The sequence below is a fragment of the Emys orbicularis genome, chromosome 3 (assembly GCF_028017835.1).
Source record: "Emys orbicularis isolate rEmyOrb1 chromosome 3, rEmyOrb1.hap1, whole genome shotgun sequence".
NCBI lineage: Eukaryota > Metazoa > Chordata > Testudines > Emydidae > Emys > Emys orbicularis.
In genome coordinates, this window is record NC_088685.1 from 84,500,162 (window position 1) to 84,514,462 (window position 14,301).

Here is a 14,301-nt window from a genome sequence, read left to right on the forward strand (position 1 = left end):
ACATGAACCAGGTTTTGTCTGCTGTGGTAAAAATATCTACTGTAGTCCTATAAAAAGGATGATTATTTTAAGTAACAGTAAACTCAGCTACAGAAATAATCTATAATTGGTTAGAATAGACACACATTTATAGAGTTTTTCGCATGGAACACTTGCCTACACATTAATTTTCCTTTAGATACATACTATAGTTGTAACAGCAAATCAAAGTATGAATTGTATCTCCTTGCTAGTTTTCCATCAGTCCTAGGAGATATCACTCAAAACTAACCAATCAATCATAACCATAAAGCTATTCAGCCTCTATTCAATATCAATGGGAAATTAAAAATAATATAATTTGTTAAACACATACGTGATTCAGATATATCTGAGGGTAACTAGCTGAAATCTCATGATCTTGCTAAGATTCAACCTGAACAATCAGCTTCTTTCCTACTTTAAGACTGACAGGATGCGATATGGAGCCTTTCACCTCTAGGTCACTGTGACCAAAAGTTATTATCTGAGGTCTCTTCAGTGATAGATGTGAAAGTGGTACCAGTCCACTTCCTAGCTGATGGTTTCCATGTTGCAGCTAACAACTATATTGGAGTGTCCACAGAGTAGTCAAAGACTGAATAGTGATGGAAATTCAACTATCCTTATGTTCCTATATGTGGTGCCTCCAGTACACAGAGATGAAATACAACAGAAGAAAACAAAAAATTAAATCCATGAAAATAGGTTTTAGAAGTTCTAAACAAAGACCACAAATAGGGAATATATATATATATTCATACTGGTGACTCCTGTTGTCTTAACCTGGAGCCCTGCTTACTCCTCTCACTGTCATTCAGTCTGGATGACCTCTAAATCAAAAACTTGGCACTTCAAGTGAAGTACAAGGTACCTGTATCATGATATTTCAACTCCATTATGAAAGGGTCTGAAAGGGCTCTATCCAGTTCCTAGGGGTCGATTGCTTTTATTTACAACTATATACTTGAGTGAAAGACTGCCAGCATGCATATTAGTGTGAAGATTCCCCTACTGCTAGAGATACCTTATGAGCCTCAATTCTAGCTCGTGCAATGAAAGGGAAGGTTTCCGTGTTCAGTTCACAAAAAGGCTGTAATGGGGAGGAGTGTAGGGAGCAGCCACCAGGGGGAAGACTCCCTTTTACCTACGACATGGAGATGAGGTGGGAGGCAGAAAGGTAAGAGTGCATAACATCACTGTAAAGACGTCATGATCAGCAGTGCTAGATTAAAGAATTTTGGACCCTGTGCACTATAGAAATTGCTCCTCCCCCAAATTCGGCTTGGCTGCCCCACCGTCATGACAGAGGGGCAGCTAGGCCAAAATTAAGTGGTGCTCTAGCTAGCTCTGCTCCAGCTGCTGCCAGCCTTGCATGGCATGAACAGGGGCTGCTCAGCAAAGTGCTCCTGCCTCAAATATATCCCACCTCACACCCAGACACCTGAATGTCCCTACCATTCCACATATACCCCAACAACCCTAGTCGCCGAGTTTCTAATGTGCCGGGGGCTGCTCCCCTGGGCTCCACCCCAGGTCCTGCCCCCACTCCACCCCTTCGTCCAAGACCCCACCCCGCCTCTTCCCACCCCAGCTCCGCCTCTTCCCGCCCCATTCTGCCCCCTCCCCTGAGCACACCCGGCCCTTGCGCCTCCCCTCTCCCCCCCAGCGCCTCCTGCACACCGTGGAACAGCTGATCGCGACAGGCGGGAGATGCTTGGGGGGGGGAAGAGAGGGAGACACTTGGGGAAGGTGGAGGTGCTGCTGGCAGGCTGCTGGTGGTGGTAAGCACCCATCATTTTTTTTCAGCACCCACAGAGTCAGTGCTTATGCAACAACCCTCCACCAGCCCCCTTACCCTGACAGCCCCACACACATCCCAGTAGCCCTGACACACAACTTGTTCACCTCCACCACTCTGAACACCTCCCTCTCACGCCCAACACCTCACTCTACAGTCCCCCAACACTACCCACATAGCCCACCACCACCAACTTGCCACCAGCCCCTCACCCACCACCCCCACGACCATCCTGACAACTCATTGACACCCCCGCCCCCACCGCCTCTTAGTACTTTTCTCCCATTCCAGGTAGCTCCTCCCATTCCTAGCTCCACTTGCTCCCATAGCCCGCCCTGTACTCTCATGGGTGGGTCAAATTTGAGTGAGTGGCATTGCCAGGTCACAACACCACTCACTGATTTTTGGCCCATCTGCTCCCATATCATGAAAGAGGGACAGCCCAGCCAAACCTGAATGGTGCTGTGACCCCGCCCTCCAGGTTGCAATGCCACTTACTCAAATTTGGTCACTCCACCTCTCAGTCATGAAAACCTGGCATATTGGGTCTCAGGATGACCCACCCAAATCCAGTGGTTGGGTCCACCCCTGAGATGGGACCCTGTGTAGGTGCATTGAGTGCACATTGGTTAATCTGGGCCTGATGATTAGGAGGCTGCCTGAGAATGATTAGTTTAATGAAATACAGAGAACACAAAAGCAACAAACTCCTTAGAAGAGAAAATATTTAAAATGTTTAAAGTCTGAGGAGGCAAGAGGGATAATGAAAGTAACAATAGTAGTAAAATGGCTAATTTTGATACTTCGTGTTTAGTTTAATACAATTGGTTCCCTATATCAAGTAGTCCGTCTGAAACACCTTAGGCATAACCATCTGGCACTATCATTGTCAGGACACAGGACTAGACTGATCAATGATCTAACCTGGTATGACAGTTCCTATGTGATTGGACCATCCTAATCGCCTACTCTTTGTTATAGAAAGTTAAAATGTCTCAGATAAATCTTTGACTATAATGAAAAAAGCTTCTCTGGAATATGAAACCTAAAAATGAAAGCATTACATTTAAAATAAGATGTAGCCTTCATGTAATTTACTCACCTTAGTAAAGTCCATTAAATTCCCTTTACTTTGTGCCTTAAACATAAAAAGAAAGATTAAATATAAAATGTCATCTATTACAGATTGTTATTTTTCTAGACCTTCTGCTTCTCTGTAAGAAGAATGAAATATGTAGCGAGCTATACATTATAATTAATATTTTAAAATTAACTAACTTCCATAAGATTCTGAATTTAAAAAAACAAAATTAATATTTACTAGCTGAATGCCTCATTACAACATGGAAAGAGATTTCAATGGACACAGGCACATCTTTGGATACCTACAACGTTCAGAAGTGCTATCTAGATTAGAATACAGTTGATTCTTCAATTAAAAACATTTTAGACACAAGTAACAACTTCCTTCAAAAGCTTGCTGCTCGTATGGACTGAGAAAACCCGAGATCCTGAATATACAGTGTACTTCTGCCCAACAATAAAGGGATCAGAGTTAACAATAAACAAAATCAATAACAGTTTTAAAACAAAAACAAAACTAACCCCATCCAGGAACAGCTTGTATGTACACAGGGGGGAAAAGTCTAGACTCGATCATTTTAAAGAGATAATGTCAAAGACTATGTCAAAGCTGGTAGACCTAAAATTAGAGCTCACAGCTGTGTTTTGGTTTGGAATCACGCATATACACAGTGTCATCCCTTTGCTCCTTCTCTGTGCTGTACTTATAAGTAATCAGGTATCAAAATATACAAGAATATTTTCTAATATGTTCCAGAGAGGGTCACTCTTGTATATTTTTAAATTGTTCCAATTCATAAAAACCAAAGCAGATGCAAGAGTCAAGGTATTGGGCTCCAGTGTATTTTGTCACTGGGTCATGCAGAGACCCATATTTTGCATAACGTACACATTTTCTATATACAAAAGTTCTCCTTACCTGGGACACAGCTGTTTGTTTCTCACTCAATGGCTGCTAATGCTAGACCCAGAGCATTCCTGGTCAGCCACCCCAAAGCCTTTTCCTGTGGCCAAACCCAGTTTTATCATCGTTGCCCTGACCAACTCCAGTAGTTCCCCTCCCGAGGCCTATGGAGGAAACAGAAGATTCCTGGCCCCTTACCACCACCCCACCCACAAAGGCCGCAAACTCCAGTTATTAGGGAAGGATGCAGAATGGAACCACTCCCTCACAATCTTCTGGAAATCTATTTGAGAAACGCTGACACAAACAGAGAACCAAAAAGGAGAGGTCAGGCAACTGCTGTAAGGAGAAGACTCAGGGACTGGACTGGGAGAGGAGCATGTAGGTGGGGATTGCAGCTTTGAAAAAGGTACTGATAACAGATTTGTAAGAGAATTGATTAATTTTGTAGGGACAGGAGAGAAGGGAGGAGAGAGAAAAGTGAAGGGATGAATTTTGGGAGGTCGGGGGAAGAAGTTGGAAAAAACAACCAACCGATGAATTGAGGGGAGATTGAAATGACTGATGAATGGAAAGGGAAGAGAAGATAATTGATCAATCTGATTGTAGGGGAAGAGAAAATAATTGAGGAATTTGGCAGGGAGAGAGAATTGATCAATGAATAGGTGAATGTTGATTAAATGCAAGAAAACTGAGTTGGAAAGTGAGGAGTAACTAAGGTGGAACTGCCTGGTGTTTGTGGGGAAAAAAAAGAGAAGTATGTGTGAGAGAGGTTGGGGTGAAGTGTGCACATGTGGAGATCAAGGAACGCACAAGCAAGCAAGTCCATGAGAGTGAGCGGGGAGTATCAGTGTCATGATGAGTGTCAGATTGTGCTTGTGCAGCTGGGGCAAAGGATGAAATGGTTACTAACCCTTTTTCTATAACTGTGGTTTCTCGCAATGTGTTGCACATGCACATTCCACTGTAGGTGTGTATGTACCCAGTTGTCAGAGATTTTTCCCTCAGCGGTACCCATTGGGGCAACCCAAGCACTGTCTGTTACCTCGCACTACTGTACACATGTATAAAGGATGGAGTCACCCCTGACCCCCTCAATTCCTTCATGCTGGATAGACTCCAACAGAGAGGGGAAAGGAGGGCGGGTCATGGAATGGACACATACAACACATTTAGAAGAACAATAGTTATGGAAAAAAAGGTTAGTAACCATTTTTTCTTTGAGTGATTGCACATGTCCAGACTCACAAGCAGTTCGAACTGGAGTCTACTTAAATAGGGAATGGAGGACTACTTGTCCAAATCTAGCATTATCTCTGGATCTTTGAGAGATGGTGTAGTGAGAGGCAAACTTATGGCATGGTGACCACGTTGCCGCCTTACAAGGGTCCAATATGGGGATGTGAGCCAGAAAGGCCGCAGAAGCTGCCTGAGACACAGTTGCATGGCCCAACACTCTACCTGGAAGTGTCATTGTGACCCGGGGTACCTGGGGTAGCTCTCACTGGAAATGCGAAGATCAGGGCAGACTGCAAAAAAGGAGAACAGATACTCCCAAGACTGGTGGATAACACTGAAGTTAAACTCTCCAACCACTCACAAACTGTGCTTCTGATCCCCCACACTGGTCATCAAGAAGAAGAAAGAAAAAAAAGGAATCACATAGCCCCCCCAGTTCTCTGGCTCCCAATCAGCACCTAGGTCCAGTACAGTGAGAAGTTATTTTAAAACTCTGCTCACTATACAAAATGTTCTTCTGAACTCCAAAGGGCCAGCTACATTACCAGGTCAATATTAAGTTGCATCTTGTGGGGAGGGATAGCTCAGTGGTTTGAGCATTGGCCTAATAAACCCAGGGTTGTGAGTTCAATCCTTGAGGGGGCCATTTAGGGATCTGGGGCAAAAATCTGACTGGGGATTGGTCCTGCTTTGAGCAGGAGGTTGGACTAGATGACCTCCTGAGGTCCCTTCCAATCCTGATATTCTATGTTTCTTACCCAAAATACCATGCTGCCAGACAATCCTTTAGTGTCTAAACCTAAAGGTTTATTATAAGGAAAAAAGAAAGAACAAGAAGAGAGTTCTTAAATGGGTAAGGCAGTCACATACATACAAAAACCTCAAAGTCCATATATCAGGTTTTTAGCAGTATTGGTAAATTTGCTGGCTTGAAGTCCCTCTGGAACACATCCACAGCTTGGATGGGTCATTTAGTCCTTTGTTCAGAGCTTCGTTCATAGAAAAGTTACTCCAGAGGTAAGAAGCAGGACTGAAGACAAAATGGAGATGATGCAGCTGTCCATTCTAGTCCTTTTGCCATGTGTCTGGTACTTCCTTTGTTCCAAACACAAACTTCACAGCACATGCATTGAAAGTGGACTGGACGATGACCACACTGGACAGCACCTGAGACCGGGACCGGCCTCTCATCAGCCAGTCATCTAGGTAAGGGAACATGTGGTCTCCCAACCTCCACAGGAACACTTCCACCACCACCATGCACTTTGTAAACACATGAAGGGCAGCAGACAGGCCAAAGGGGAGCACCGTAAATTGATAATAGGATCTGTTGGCCTGGATCCAGGGAACAAATAATGGAAACTAGAGTGACCATCCGAAATTTTATTTTCTTTAGGACCTTGTTGAGCTCTCTTAGATCTAAAATAGGCCTAAGACCCCTTTTGCTTTTGGGGTTAGGATGTAGAAAGAACAAAACTCCTTTCCCCTGAGTAACAGAGGGACTTTCTCTAGGGCGCCCAAGAGGAGGAGAGACTGGACCTCCTGTAGTAGAATGACCTCATGCTAGAGGTCTCTGAAGAGGGACAGGGAAAGGAGGTGGGGTGATAGGATACACCCTTCAGTTTATTCCTAATTCCACCATGCTTAAGATCCAGTGATCCTTGGTGATGTAGGACCAAGCACTTAGGAAGTGGAATAGGTAATTGGCAATTAGAGGGACAAGAAAAGATGGCACTAGTATTCTGTCCTTGACCAATATATCAAACTATTTATTTGAAGGATTCAGCTTGCTTAGATGAACTGGCAGCTGTGAAGGAAGAGGAAGGTGGCAGATGTCTTCTGTAACCTCTGCCCTTCTTCCTGGACAGGTCCTGGATATTAGTCATGAAACTTCAATACTGTTGGAAGTGCTGTGGGCAAAAGGGCTTTCTTTTTGTTACCGGTGTATATATTCCCAGAGACTTAAGAGATACTCTTGAATCTTTGAGACTATCCAGTCTCTCCTCAGTCTTTCTGGAAAAGAGCAAAGGACTCTCAAAAGGGAGGTGTTGGATGGTGTGTTCAGTCTCTGGGTGGAGACCAGATGACTTCAGCCATGAACACCGTAACATAGTGATGGCAGAGGCCACGCCTCAAGCGGCAGAGTCAGCCTGCAATGCCATTCTGATAACTAATTTGCCCTCATTCACCATCACTGAAAATTCCTGTTTCAGCTCATTTGGAAACCTGTCCTTAAATTTTGAAATGTTATACCACAGGGAAAAATTGTAACAACCCAGCAGAGGCTGCTGGTTTGCAATTCAAAGCTGTAACCCTCCTGTTGAATAAAGCTTCCTTCCAAATATTAAGTTTCTTTGCTTCCTTGCTTTTTGGTGTGGATGCCTGGTGATCCTGTTTCTCCTCTCTTTCATTAGCTTCAGAGACTACCAAGGAGCCCAGAGGGGGATGATTATAGAAATGTTCAAAGTCCTGCAAGGGGACATAGGATTTCCTCTCTGCTCTTTTAGCGGTAGGAGGAAGGGAAGATGGGGTCTGCAATGGCACCCTGACAGGCTCCTCATTAATCGGGAGCATTACCCTTGAAGGTTCCACTGAGGCTAAACTATCTATAAGCCTGCACGACTTTTCCTGGACCTTTTCTGGTTGGATATCCAGAACCACAAACATCCTCTTCAACTCCTCCCGATGGTCTTGGTAATCATAAGGAGGTGGAGAATCCGATTCTGCTACCATTGACTCATCAGGGAATGAAGACGAGGAGGCCAAGGACTGGTGAAACTGAGCCTCCTCCAATTCCTCCAGCGGCAACTCCTGAGAGTAAACATCCATATGCATGGTACCAGGTCCAGTACCAAGGGTGGATTGACTCTGGTGTAGGTGCTCACAATGCACAGCTGAAAAAGCAGGATGTGAAGGGTGTTGGGATGCCCTTGATTGAGGAGGGAAACCCCAAGGGTTCCAGAAAGGCCACTGATAGGGCACTGGACCCCAACTATGTCTGGGCCACGGGTCCTTGTGATATGGGCCTTGCTGCAACTGAGGCTGGTGTCATGGTGAGTAGGCACTCCATGGGAGCTGCTGAATGTTCCCAGGTTGTGACACATAAGAACCGACCTCGGAGTCCAATAAGGAGTCCGCTTGTTCTGACTGTGGGGAGCTGACCCCATCGGTATTGGGAAGATAGGTTCAGAGCCCGAGGATGGAGGCACTGACAAGATCATGGGTGGTTCCCCCTGTCAGTACCGATCTAAGAGGTACGTTAACTATCGGGTCTGATAGTACCGTACAATGTGTCAGAGCTGGAGCAGGAAAAATAGACATCGATACCTTTGGCATGGGTGCTGGGTGAAAGTCCTGAATGGCCAGGGAAATGGGTACTGACAGGTTCAACAACTCTCTAGCGGCTGCATAAGCTTTGGATGTGGACAGCACTGGGAAAGACTCCTGATCCTGCAGTACGGATATCTGAGCAAACATTGAGGCAGAAACTGCAGGAGTCAGTCTTGATAGGCCTGACTTGAGCTATAGAGACAATGATCTTCCATGATTTGAGGCCTGCACTGGAAAGTGCCTCTTATTTGAGCACACGTACATGTCCTTACATGAGCTAGACTTCTGCTCCAAAGATTTTTAAGTATCTTGTGCTGAGTCCTTAAAGATTTATGGTGCCTTTTCTTTGGTACTGGCAATAACAATCTCTTCCCTCAGTACAGCCAAACCAGGAGAAGCACTGCTAACCCGTTCTGAAGGCTCTAATGGTGGATGGCGCACTGACTCCAAGAGTAAATCCTTAATTCTGGCTGCCCTGTCCTTCTTAGAGCAGGGCTTAAACCTCTTAAAAATGTGACATTTGTCACTGACCCAAGCTTCCCCCAAGCACTTAAGACAGATGGAGTGCGGGTTGTTGGCAGGCATTGATTTGCTGCAAGAGCAATAGGACTTGTAGCCCAGAGACCGAAGTATGACTCCGGTACTGGCACCAGCACAATTATCAACTATTAATCTAATTCTAAACTATGCTAAGACTCTCAAAACCAACCAATGGGTACTATGTACAAGAAGAAATGAAGGACTTGCAAAAGCAAGAACAGCCGCTCCAGCAACCATCATGGGGGGCAACTGAGGGGATTCAGGGATGGTTCTGCCATTAATACCTGCACACAGTAGTGTGAGGCAGCAGAGGATGCTTGAGTTGCCCCAATGGATACTGCTAAGGAAAATATCTCTGACAACTGTGCACTGGGCACAGAAACAAAAATTGTCTGGGCTAGTAAATTTACTTGACAGTTCTGCAAGGCTCACTCTCTCTCTCTCTCTCTCTCACCCCCACCCCCACCCCGATGGACTACTGTGTTCAATTCTGGGTGCCACACGTTATGAAAGATTTGGATAAATTGGAGAGAGTCCAGATAAAAGGTTTAGAAAACCTGAACTATGAGGAAAGGTTAAAAAAAACCAGTGCAGGTTTAGTCTTGAGAAAAGAAGACTGAGGGGGGACCTGATAGTCTTCAAATATGTTAAGGGTTTTTATAAAGAGGGATGGTGGTCAATTGTTCTCCATGTCCACTGAAAGAGGACAAGTAGTAATGGACTTAATCTGTAGCAAGGGAGATTTAGATTAGATATTAGGAAAAACTTTCAAACTAGGAGGGTAGTTAAGCTCTGGAACACGCTTCCAAGAGAGGTTGTGGAATCCCCATCACTGGAGGTTTTTAAGACCAGGATTGACCTTTCAGAGATGGTCTAGGTTTACTTGGTGGGAGCTGGCTTGACGAACTTTCAAGGTCCCTTCCAGCCCTATGTTTCTATGATTCTATTAATTGAACATGTATAAAACAGTATTTGGATTTGCAACTGATAACCTTTACTCATAATGAGATGTTTTTTGTGGAAGCTGCAAAACTATCATCAACTTAAGTTGCATTGATGAGCAAATACATTCTAACACATTACCTAAGAGGATGCATGGTAAATTTCTCATTTTGTATTTTGGTGTAATGGTAGCTAATTGAAACACTATTTGCTTGCCAGAAAACAAACAAACAAACAAAAAAACCCTTTACCACCCTATTTTCCTTCAGTTAGAATTGCTTCAGTGCTTGCATAATGTCCTTTTTTAGTTTAAAAAGAATTAATTAGTGGATCAATAGAACTGGAATTCTGCAACCTATTCTGGATTCTGCAGATGGACAATTGCAGTGAGAGGGTAATGATATTATCACAGCACAGTTTATGAAAGCTTCTGAAACATATCCATCCAAATCTATTTTCATTCAATACATACAGGAGTCTTGTGTCAAGGCTGCAGAATTCCAAGACTCTTAGTCATATGCTGAATTACCATTCTCTAAATTTAAAATTACAAGGCCTCAGTTTGGTTAGAAAGAATGTCTTTTCCTGTATGAGAGTAAGGGCTTGTCTACATTACCCACTGGATCGACAGGCAGCGATCAATTCAGTGGGGGTCGATTTATTGCATCTAGTCTAGATGTGATAAATCGACCGCCGAGCACTCTCCCGTCGACTCCAGTACTCCAACAGGGCGAGAGGCGCAGGTGGAGTCGACGAGAGAGCGTCAGCCGTCAACTTACCGCAGTGAAGACACCACAGTAAGTAGATCTAAGTACCTCGACTTCAGCTACGTTATTCACGTAGCTGAAGTTGTGTAACTTAGATCAATTCCTCCCCCCCCCCCAGTGTAGACCAGGCCTAAGGTTATATTCACCTATGAGAATGTGTCTAACAAGGCTCAATACTGGGACTCTGCCTCTTTGCCCGCAGCACATGAAGATAGTCTCAGAACTGTCAGTCATAAATGTAGAAGTACTCATAAGCCCCCCTCCTGGCCTCTACCCCCGTGTTTTACCTTCAAGTTGAACAGCAGAAAAGGCAACAGAAGAGCTCCCACCTCAAATGTGAATTTGTGGCCCTTTAGTTTACAGCATTATCTCTCTTTCATTTTCTAAATTACCTTTGAAGGCTAATTAGCTTAGCCATTTTAATTTGACTCTGGTCATCACTCCATCTACAGGCACCAAAATGGCCAACATGTCTAAGAAGGATAAAATACAGAGGTAGTGCTCTTCTTGTCAGGTACAGCTACAATGTTATGGGGAAGGGGATATCTGTACCACCAGAACCCACATGCTGAAATTCACCAGCACGGCATCCAAAACTAATACTAATAAATCTTTGCTCCACATTACCACCAAAAATCTTTCTGACAAGGGGGGCGGCTTGCACAACTAGGGTAGGAACCCTGGGAGGGTGCTTTCCAAGACTGCTTAGACATGGGGAACCCATGAAATTGATGTAGGCTCACTAGGTGGTGCTAAGTCTTGCCTTTTTCTGGGTGGGTCCTACCTGTTCTTGTCCTCCTTCTTGTGTCATTATTTATTTATTTAGCCTAGGAGCCCCAGTTATGGACCAGAACCCTACAGTGCTAGACACTGGACAAACACACAAGTTTGCATTACACAATCATCCTGTTCTTATCTATTAATCTTATTAGGGAATTACTAGAGGGAAAGAGGAATTTGTAGCTGAAAGCTAATCTCCATGTTTCCAGGACAGCAGTCAAAGAAACACTGAATAGCTGGGGAATGGGGTTAACCTCTATGTCCTCTGTCTTTGAGTACTCTGCTTCTGTGTTTCTTCATAGATGGCCCTATAACACTGAGCCTAGAGTTTTCCAGAAACTGTGAGAAGAGGGAGGTGAATGACCAATCTAAAAATTATTGTAACACTACAAATTCACTTTAAACTGAATTTATAATTTACCTCTCTAATCTGCTTAATCCAGGCCTCCCTTCCAAGGAACTCCTGATGCAGGACTACAGGAGCAGAATTTAAACTAAAAGCCACAGAGTCACTAGATTCTCCTTTAATGAATGGCTGGAGGTCAGAGTGTAGCTGCAAGAGAGGATGAAAACATTTTTGTTAAATAAAAAAAGATTGGTACAACTTAGTTTTTAGGGACTGAAATGATTATCTCTAGGTAAATAAAAACTAATTTAAAGAGTAGAAAACCCAGAATGGTGTGAATAACTCCAGTGCAGACTAAATTCACATGACTTCAGGAAAGTAGCACTGCCAGATTAACAAACCAGAAACTTCATATATCAAAAAACTCTTAACGTTTAAATTACTATACTTTTACCATATGTCAGACAATGGTGGCCTTAGACTTTTGATATCTATGCAGCCACTTGTGATCCTGCTCCTTCAGGAGGAGCCCAGCCCTACATATATACATTCAACCATCAGCCAGAGACCCATCTCCAATTCCATGTCCCTCGCTCTATTCCTAAACTGTCCTCCTCTGCTTTGATAGCTGTACTTTGGCTCCACCCTCCTAGCTCCATATTGGGGGAGTGATGGGGGTTGTTTACCAGAGGCTTCAAAAAAGCGAGAACAGCTGGGAAGGGGTATGAAGTCGGCAGGTGGGTAGTAAGGTGAGGGAGTGGGAGAAAGAGAGTTGTTAGTATGTGGTGGTGAGAGTGACCCAGTCATTGATGGGAAGGACTCTGTTCTTTACAATTGTGAGTGGTATAAGAATATTTTCCATTTACCAGGACCTGTGGGAGTTACTTGATGCGATATGAATACATTTCTGATACACTGAATATTTTATAAACAGTAGTTTTCTGTGACAAGCATATGGCTCTTTATACATATTGCCAAATTGGATAATTACAAGTGAATTCATTTAGAGTAGCCACTAAACTCAGACCCAAAAGAGGCTCAAAAGAAGAATAAGGCCTGAGAGGTTCTCGTCTACCCTTTCAGTAGAAGACTGAACAGAGAGAAAAGGCATACCTTATGACTCAGAGACATGTTCTTTCCATACTGAAATGCCATATCCTGGATCTCAGCATCATGCTTTGCTAATTCCATTGCAGCCTGGCAGCTCTTTGCCAACAAGGCACTATGGGATAGGAAAATCTGTTCTTTCCAAGTTGATATTCCAATATCATGTGTAAGACAGTTTTCCTGAAAATGAAATGAAGGCTAAAATGAAAAAGCTGAAACTATGACAATATCAGACATAGGAAATTAAAAACACAGCTATGCCACCTAGGAAACTACCACCTACTGTAAATTCCAAGGCTGTGGACTTTAATGCGTCATGCAAAACAGCCACTCACCCAAAGAGTATTCCTGCACGAGGTGATGGGAAAAGTGAAAACATTACAGTGTTTTAATTGCTGAATTGTAGAGCAGCTGCTCCCCCCAAAAACTAAAGCGGGTAGAGCTTTCAATTATCTTTATAATTGGTTTGCCTCGGAATTTTCATGTCACTACAATATGAACATTGGCAGCCAATTACATTCTTACTGACTTGCTGGTTAAAAAGTGTCCTTTGCAACAGACCACTCACTGGTACCTCTCACCAGCAACAAGAAAGAAAAGAACTGACCATTTAAGTATTGAGTGGCATTTCTAAGCAACATGTCAAGACATTATATGATTACATTAAATGCTACACTACAGCCTCTTCCTATAAATGCTAATATATATAGTATTTTAATGAAGAAAAAAAAGAGACCAAAGGCCTGTAAAGAATGTTTTGGTGATGTGTCTTTTTTGCTTTTCTATTCTAAAATAAGCAAGTCTTGATTTTTTTTTTACATTAGAAATATCAGGAATGTCAAGTTTCAATTTCTCTGGAGGACTCTGGTAGATCTCACAGATGTTCATTGTGAGCTACAATGCCTAAACTGTAGGATCAAGGATGCTAAACCCTTAACAGTCTCTTTTTATCCAAAATGTTAATTGAATTTATATTTTAACAAAAACAAAAGAAAATATAATCAGTTTTAACAATTTGACTAAAAAACTTTTCCCCAGTCAATTGTTCAACTTAACTCCCTTGGCTCTTGTGATGTCATCATTTCACTAATCAGTGTCTTCAAGGCTAGACGGAACCTGACATTCTAATTTTTATATATACATACATAAATGTCAAGCCTTCTTTATTAATTGTAAAGAAGTAAAAAAGATCTCAAAGTCCAGTTTTTGTGACCCTTTTGCAGGTCCCCTTTAAAAAGGCAAAGGAAACATAGGTTATAAATGTACATATGTAGAAAAATGGTTTCAAAATTTAAATATTAAGCATCATATTTAATTTCTCAATACACTGAAATTTACAGCACTGACTGAGCCAAAAGGTAAAATTTTACAAAGTGAGAAAAGAAACATCTAACAAGACCCCCTCCCCTACAGTTACTTCAATTAAATTGCTTAGAAATGAATA

At 43.0% G+C, this 14,301-nt stretch overlaps 1 protein-coding gene across 1 annotated transcript in view; it reads right to left on the reverse strand.

Moving 5' to 3' along the window:
* The window catches only part of PDSS2 (decaprenyl diphosphate synthase subunit 2), a 183,078-nt gene that overhangs the window by 22,834 nt on the left and 145,943 nt on the right, over positions 1-14,301 (reverse strand). Inside the window, exons 5-7 of the mRNA XM_065401139.1 lie at positions 12,864-13,037; positions 11,826-11,957; positions 2,922-2,957 (exon numbers count right to left, since the gene is read on the reverse strand). Coding sequence (XP_065257211.1) covers positions 2,922-2,957; positions 11,826-11,957; positions 12,864-13,037 — 342 coding nt within the window. The remainder of the gene's footprint in view (positions 1-2,921; positions 2,958-11,825; positions 11,958-12,863; positions 13,038-14,301) is intronic.